Source organism: Simochromis diagramma, unplaced genomic scaffold (assembly GCF_900408965.1).
Source record: "Simochromis diagramma unplaced genomic scaffold, fSimDia1.1 OVJJ01000150.1, whole genome shotgun sequence".
NCBI classification, from domain to species: Eukaryota; Metazoa; Chordata; class Actinopteri; order Cichliformes; family Cichlidae; genus Simochromis; species Simochromis diagramma.
In genome coordinates this window covers 1,048,166-1,056,294 of record NW_024387083.1, presented here as the reverse complement: position 1 = coordinate 1,056,294, position 8,129 = coordinate 1,048,166, and the positions used below count along the sequence as shown (strand labels likewise).

Here is an 8,129-nt window from a genome sequence, read left to right as displayed (position 1 = left end):
AATCCCAATAAATATAACCTCATGCTCGCTGATCCTGTACAGAAAAGTAACCGTTACAGTTCAAAACAATATCCAGTTGTGGTCAGGAATATATATTCACTTATCGGTACGGATCTCATGGGCTTGTAATGATGTCCTCGAACTTTTCTTTATCAAGGGTGGAGTGATTGTACAGCGTCTCTTTAATGACTTTAAAAATTGATTTTGGATTTTACTAATCCATACAAGGTCAAAAGTAAACACACATTCCCGCTATTATTTGGTTAGCAAGTTCCATTCCAGCCTGACCCTTTTGTTATCCATAAAGAAGTCCTTGGCATAGTTTTGGATATTTGACCACTCTTCTTGGCAGATGTTTATTTAAATTGGCTGATTTCCTGACTCCAGCTTTAAAGTGTATTCCACAAATTTTCAGTAGAGTTGAGGTCGGGGTTTTGAGGAGGCCGTTCCATAAGCTTAACATTGGCCTGTTCTATCTATTACAAAACCAACTGTGGTGTGTGTCTGGGATCATTTTCCTGTTGGAACGCCCAGGTGTGTTTGAATTTAAGCCGGTTATTTATTTGAGCCGAAGTTGAAGAATCTGAAGGTCGTCCCCCAGAGCACGATGCTACCACCACCGTGCCTGGCAGCTGGTACAGTGTTCTTGGGTTTGAAAGCCTCACCTTTACCCCTCCAAACATCTCTTGTCACTGTGGTCAAAAACCTTAATCGCAAACAAGCAATTTTTAGCTGCGTTTGAATGTTTCCGTTTCGGAGCAGGGGCTTCTCTCTTGGTCGGCAGCCTCTCAGTTCATGGCGATATAAAACCTGTACTTATGTGCAACTGTTTAAACCCATGATCATGGATCCTGCAGTTGTTAAAGAATGCCACAAATTTGTTTAAATGTAAAATTATTCAGAGTTCTTCTGACTTTGATGAATCCAGCGTATATATCCTGTCAAATTATTCCTTTTCATGCTCGCAAAGAGAAACTACCGGTTCTAGTCGATCGTGATCACTAATGAAGCAGGCCAAATGAAAGGACGCTGTCGAACATTCAGCGCTACTTTTTAAAAGGTTTAAGAGAGTGCATGTATTCTTTTGAGCCTGTATTGATTACATATCCAACATAAATCCAAACTTGTTCACCCAGTTCTTCTTTTTTTAAAGTCATTAAAGGTGTATGCTATACAATCATTGTATCCTGGAAAAAGAACATTTCAAAGAAACTATTAAAAGCCCAAATTTACCATGACATTCACGGCCATGATGTGTACATCCTCAGACCACACCTGTATTGTTAAACAATGGTTCATAATGTAACTTCCAGATTTATTGTTAATATATTTTATTACACGTACTTTTTAAATGTATTCTATTAAAGGTTAGTTAAGACATGGGAAGGTAGTTATTTTGTGGGGGTTGTTTCCCTGCAAGAGCAGCGTGATACTTGAACAAATATGCACAGATCTGGGAGCAGTGCTACCGTTCCAATATTCAACTCGAAATGTACAAAGTTGGCACAAAACCGACCTGCAGTCAGATCTGACGTAGTAGCACCCAATACCGAGTTCTCGCGATATTTAAGTGACGACATTTCCTGTGTTCACCGTGATTTTTTTGAACGGCCCAATAAGCAGAGGCGGCAGGATGCTTCAGCTTGAACAGCCCAATCAGAAGGCTCCAAAGCAGGAATTTAAAGGTCTGTGCGGCGTTTTCGGTATGCCATAACTTCTGCTCGAGCACAGGTAAGCATGTGTTAACTCCTTACTGAGACTTTTAAAAGTGTTTTACGATTAAGTTTTGAAAAAGAAGTTGTTGTCTTTCTGCGTGTGGTTATTGCATCAACTGTATTTTCTACGTAAAACGCTTGCCCGATAGCTTAAGTCAAACAAGCAGTACCGCCATATGTCTTAATGCGCGATCACGAGGCGCTTCCGTGTGCTTAAGCACTTCTTCTAAATGTCTTTCAGGAATAAACACGACTAGAGGCTATTTTTATTTTTTGCCCACCGCTGTTGACATTTCCTGTTACTTAAAAATGGCTGAGAACTCCCCCCGTCTGAACCAGTTCAAGAACAAAGGCAAAGATGTCAATGTGAGTTTCATCTGCACTATTCACAACTGCTCGCTGAACGGCAAGCTTGTGAGACTTGATTATTTTATTTATTTGTATGTGACATAAATGCAGGAGCTTCGACGCAGGAGGGTGGAGGTGAACGTGGAGCTGCGCAAGGCCAAGAAAGATGACCAGATATTCAAGAGGAGAAATGTGTCTGCGATGCCCGAGGAGGCCACTTCTCCTTTACAAGAAAGAAGCCAGAACTGTCAGGTGAGCACTTGAAAGCATCATTTGCTGTTTTGCTTCAATCTGGCATTGAGTAAACAGAAAAAACGGATCTAGTCCCAACAGCTTGGTGCTAGTGCTGTGCAGTACTGCCAATTTTGATCTGATACTAGGGGCCTCTATTGCCAATATCAATAATCATTTTGTTTCAATGTCCACAAAAAAAACTAGAAATTGAGTGGGTTACATACTATCCTTTAAACTCAGTATCAATCTTATCGTGCTAGTCAATCAGTCAATACCAATACTGCTGTTGGTATCAGTACCATTGGGATTGATCTGCCCATCTCTGTTAGGTTTTTGTATGGGTTGGAGTTCGTTCAGTGTGATATTCATTGTTAACCCACTGACATGTCAAAATATAGCAACACAAAATCCAGTTTTAAATTTGCATGTCCAATAAACTGCTTTCTGTTGTCCTGTGCAGGGGCTCAGGCAGTGGACGGTCGAGGAGATTGTCGCAGGAGTGAACAGTGGGAATTCTGAGTCCCAGCTCCAGGCTACACAGGCTGCACGGTAATGACTGTGCATTAAAGAAATCATCCTTTTTCTTTTTTTTTTCTTTTTCTTTTTTTTTCCATAAATAAAGGCTACATAACTACTGGCACAGTAACTCTTATGTACCGTTTTGAATACAGGAAGTTGCTGTCTCGTGACAAACATCCTCCCATTGACCAGCTGATCAGCGCTGGTCTCATCCCCAAGTTTGTCTCCTTCCTGGGATATGTGGACTGTCCTCCGATCCAGTTCGAAGCATCCTGGGCTCTGACTAACATCGCCTCCGGGACGTCCGAGCAGACGGCCGCTGTCGTGTCAGGCGGGGCCATTCCTGCCTTTATTAGCCTGGTCACATCCCCCCACCAGCACATCAGCGAGCAGGCGATCTGGGCCCTTGGAAATATTGCTGGTAATTAATATGAAAATATTCATATTTGGGTTTTTTCATTTTAGTGGTGATAAAGTGAGGTTTGTTCATATTTTTTTTTTTTTTTTTGTTTTTTTAAATATATTTTCCCCTCCTTTTTAGGTGATGGATCAGCTCTCAGAGACAAGGTCATCAAGCATGGCGCTGTGGCCCCTCTGCTCAGTCTGCTGGCTGTCCCTGACCTCAGTGCATTTAGTGTGAGTGTGGATTCTGTTTCTCTTCATGTTTATATCTGGAGAAAGTTTCAAAAGTTTGACATGATCAGACTCAATCGTTTATTCTCCTCCTTGGCCAATAGGTGGTTTCCCAACTCAAATATAACTGACCTTGTGCTCTCTCATTTTTGAAATCTTTGCAGGCTGGCTACCTGAGAAATGTGACGTGGACACTGTCAAACCTGTGCCGCAATAAGAACCCCTCCCCTCCTATGACAGCCATCCAGCAGATTTTACCCGCTCTTGTCCGTCTGCTACACCACGATGACCCGGAGGTGCTGGCTGACGCGTGTTGGGCTGTTTCATACCTGACAGATGGCCCCAACGACCGCATTGAGGTGGTCATCCAAACCGGTTTGATCCCTCGTCTGGTGAAGCTGCTTGGCTTTGAAGTCTTGCCTGTGGTTGTACGTATAAAGTCTTGCTTGAGTTTCTTTTATGTCGTAACTTCTCACCCAGTCCCCCTGATGTGCAGCGACTTGTTCTCACTGCATTTCCTCTCGCCTTTCCTCAGACTCCTGCACTCCGCACCATTGGCAACATTGTGACTGGGACAGATGAGCAGACACAGGCGGTGCTGGATGCTGAAGCCCTGGCCATGTTCCCCCCACTGCTTCGCCACAAAAAGGCCAACGTTCAGAAGGAAGCTGCCTGGACTCTGTCTAACATCACAGCAGGAAAGGACTCACAAATCCAAGAGGTCATCAACGCAGGCCTCGTTCCATACATGGTTGAGCTGCTTGCACGGGTATGCTTTTGTTTGTGTATGTAAAGGTACATATTTTATACCCTCTATTTATTTTAAATTAAATGATCTATGTGCCTTATGAACTCTGTCTGCAGGGAGACTACAAAACTCAGAAAGAGGCTGTATGGGCAGTTACAAACTTCACCAGTGGGGGCACTGTTCAGCAGGTGGTCTACCTGGTTCAAGCCAATGTGATTGAGCCACTTCTGAATCTCCTCTCCTCCAAGGACAGCAAAACAATTCTTGTCATCTTGGATGCCATTACCAACATTTTCATGGTGAGTTGATATTTATATTTTTGCAAGATTCGATGATGGGGTTTTTTGTTCTGATGATAAATGACATCACTGGTGTGTTTTGATCTTAGGCTGGGGATAAAATCGGTGAGTCCGACAAGCTGAGTCTAATGATCGAGGAATGCGGTGGACTGGACAAGATTGAGGCGCTGCAGTCACATGAGAATGAGATGGTCTACAAAGCCTCCCTGAACTTGATTGAGAAATACTTCTCTGAGGAGGTGGGTTATAGTCCTGGAGAGTGGTTTCCAAAATGAGCATTTCTGTGCCCTTTTTTTTTAAACTTTAATAAGAATAATTATTTTATTTTATTTTTTTTTAAAGGAGGAAGTCGTGCAGAGTGTCATCCCAGAAGCAACCAATGACGGCTATGCGTTCCAGATCAGCGAAAGCCAGAGCACTTTCAATTTCTAGATGGACTTCTAATACCTCTCCTCTCCCTACTGTACCATCATTTCTATTGTGCGTCCTTTGTTCATGTCTGTGTGACGTTTTACTATTTTTGTTTGTATGTGTTGTACATACTGTTTTAACATGGCTGATGAAACAAGTCTGTAAATAAAGTTGTCAGATCGTGTGTGTGGTTTTAGTTTATTGTATCTAAATGGAGTGCTGTAAAATGGTAAATGGCCTGTATTTGTATAGGGCTTTACTAGTCCCTAGGGACCCCAAAGCGCTTTACACATCCAGTCATCCACCCATTCACACACTGCTGTTGTTATGTGATGGCTGTGTGCAGACAGGAATAGGACCCAAGGTGCAGACTCAAGAGACAAACTTAAACCAAAACAGCTTTAATGCTGAACTCAAACATAACATAACTGGAGAAAATCAAAAAATAAACTTAAACCAGCGGACTGACAGAACACACAGCTAGGTAAACGGTAGATCGCGACACAGAGCTAAAATACACAGGAGCAATCAGGGAATGGGTAACAGGAGGGAAACACAGCTGGGGCAAATCAGGCCTGACGAGACAAGGGGAAGCAAAACCTGACACATTAACATCAGACATGGACTTTCAAAGTAAAACAGGAAACATAACACAGACTCACAGGCAAGCACTATAACAAAGGGAACAGAGACGTGGGACCAGGGCAGACACTGACTGGACGTGGGAATACAGCAGACAGGGGAGACAGCAACTAATGAACACAGACAGAAAACCAAAACACTAAAACTCTAACCAAACCCCACCCAGAGGACCTTAACTAAGAAAAACCCGTAAAGCAACACTAGAATATAATGAAATTGAGTTTGTGTTAATAAACTTCCAAAGTCACAATGCATTAGTTATAAACAGGAGCCCTGGAAAAGCTATGTAGAGCTTACATAATACATATAGTATAATTTCCTAAAACAGATTCTTTTAAAAAGTTCATTCCAAATTTCTGGACCTCTGCAGGTCATAGATTTCACAAAAAAAGCTCAGTGGATTTGATCTTTAAGTAGAAGCATGATGTGCTGACAGTATAACTTAACTGGTGGTTATTTGAATTGGCTTTGTATAGAGCACTAGAAGTGGGACACACATTAGAATAAAGAATTTGGTGCTCCAATTGTGCAACAAAATATGCTGTAAATTGCCTAAAATTTTATTTAGTAAGACGTTACTAAATGTATCATTTAAGTAACACTGAATATTTCAAAATTAATCCAATAATTCTTTAAATCTGATGGATTTTGCAAAGAACCACTAACTCAAACACTGAAAACATTTTAAAAACCCATCCATTCTCTTTTATTTCTGACCTTTAAAATGGTGAATGCAGTCCTCATTTTCAAATCCATTTCCCCACTGTTTCCTTTTCCTGTTAGCTCATGGATCATATTAGAACATGTATTAGCATATTAGCCTAGGTATCCCATTTAGCATTTCCATGACTTTTCTGGTCTTTGGAGAAAAAGCTATCCAAATTAGCTACACTGTGTGATGCATGAACACCCAGTTGGTCTAACATGCCTACCAAAGCTCTGATGTGCAAGGCAAACTTGTGGTGTAACCACTCGGGCTAAAGGGCCCATCTATTAAATCTGCTATGCCCTGCAAGGCCAGCTGATGTGTGTCCATAGTGGGAGGTGGTCTATTAATCAACAGATTCATTTAGGCTACCTTTTGGTTCTCCACAGTCAGAGTTTAAAGATGGTTGGTTGCATCTCACCTAGTCTGTGAATTTTGGTGGTTAGTTGATTTTCTGGGTCCACCTCGGAAGTTGGATTGATGGGAAAATGTCATCAACAGTCAGTGGTGCAGGTGGTCACCAGTCTTCCCCATCCATCTGAAACGTAGCTTCTCTTTTAGACTGGTTTCCACTCCATAGTTGAAATATGTCAGACATATTATTATCTGGGACTGGTAGCCAAGGCAATGGTGGCTGTTTGGTGAAACTGTGGAGAAGGACTACTGGCTTCTATGTGATATTTCATCTCCAGCACGGCCGTCTGTAGTCGCCAATTTTTTTCCTGCCTAATAGGTTTTAAAACCTCTACTGAAGCAGATGTAACAGGGTGGTGGATATTATTGTTTTTAAGACAGATAAGGGTTAATGTTTAAAACTGCCTGCGCCCACCTCAATGCACATCCCCGCAGTAACTCAACCAGTAATTTTTGTGCCGTCTGACGAATAGGTTCAACTCTGTTGTCTAAACACCAAGAAAAATTGCCTTAAGAAATCTGAAAAAATACCTCAGGGGTTGGAACAGGTCTCTCCAGAGGTTTGGGAGGTGACAGTGGCGAAGGAGCGAGGAAAGGCTGTGTCTGGGTAGTGACAAGTGGAGGATTAATAGTGTGAGATGGGTGAGACGCAGAAGAAACAAACATATCCTAGAGTTCAGCAATCTTTTGCACAATGGCATTTGACAGAGCATGTTTTGATGTGTGCTCAGCTTCTCTTTCTGTAGATCCAGAGAGCGACTCAGCATCTGAGTCCGCTGAGTCCATGTGAGCCTGATCATTCTGTCATAGTCTACAGTACAGACTGGACTCAAGATGCAGAACCCAGAAAGATTCAGTGAAGGTGTGTTTATTTACGGTGCAGTAGGGACGGCAGAAGAAATGTTAGTCCACAGAATCATCTCCACACAAGGAGAAACCCACTCTCAGAGACCCACTCAGGATTCCCGCGGAGAGAAACGGAAGAGGTGAGGAGATGACACAAGCCAATGCATACAATACCTCAGATTACGAGCCAGTAACACTAACTAGTTCCAGTTCAACAACCATCTTAAACAGCAGGCAGCTGAGATGATTACCAACAGGTGAGTTTGTTATCTGCATCTTCAATGTGCACTTTATTTACATATACTGATAACAGGATCGCTTAAGTACCAAGACAAGCACCAATCCATGTAGTACAATAAATAACAGCATTCTTTCAGTGCAAAACTACACAACCACAGATATCACTGCAAACCTTGAGCGGTCAGTAACTGTGCTATTAACCAGCTCATTAACGTGACAGGTAAAAAAAACAGCTTTTTTCAAACCACTTCAAACGTCTCCTGGAGCTCAGTAGCAGGATATCTAAACATGCATCTGAACTACAGTTACCATTCTGTACACACCGCATTTCCACAGCATCCAGCGATACAAACCTCATTAGGGAAGTAAGATTT

The 8,129-nt window shown here is 42.1% G+C and overlaps 1 protein-coding gene across 1 annotated transcript; it reads left to right on the top strand.

Moving 5' to 3' along the window:
* The first annotated feature begins 1,599 nt into the window (after positions 1 to 1,599).
* On the top strand, positions 1,600 to 5,091 carry kpna2 (karyopherin alpha 2 (RAG cohort 1, importin alpha 1)). The gene is made up of 11 exons (XM_040045795.1): positions 1,600 to 1,731; positions 1,957 to 2,081; positions 2,175 to 2,315; positions 2,758 to 2,846; positions 2,969 to 3,237; positions 3,358 to 3,452; positions 3,614 to 3,877; positions 3,985 to 4,218; positions 4,314 to 4,496; positions 4,586 to 4,735; positions 4,839 to 5,091. The coding sequence occupies exons 2-11, from the start codon at positions 2,025 to 2,027 to the stop codon at positions 4,926 to 4,928; spliced, it is 1,572 nt and encodes a 523-aa protein (XP_039901729.1). The 5' UTR covers positions 1,600 to 1,731; positions 1,957 to 2,024; the 3' UTR covers positions 4,929 to 5,091.
* Positions 5,092 to 8,129: the final 3,038 nt, after the last annotated feature.

Excerpts from the sequence above, each read along its gene's own strand:
- kpna2 (XM_040045795.1), top strand. The coding sequence starts at position 2,025 with ATGGCTGAGAACTCCCCCCGTCTGAACCAGTTCAAGAACAAAGGCAAA. Across the intron at positions 2,082-2,174 it reads ACAAAGGCAAAGATGTCAAT|GAGCTTCGACGCAGGAGGGT; the intron begins GTGAGTTTCATC and ends ACATAAATGCAG. Across the intron at positions 3,453-3,613 it reads CTGACCTCAGTGCATTTAGT|GCTGGCTACCTGAGAAATGT; the intron begins GTGAGTGTGGAT and ends AAATCTTTGCAG.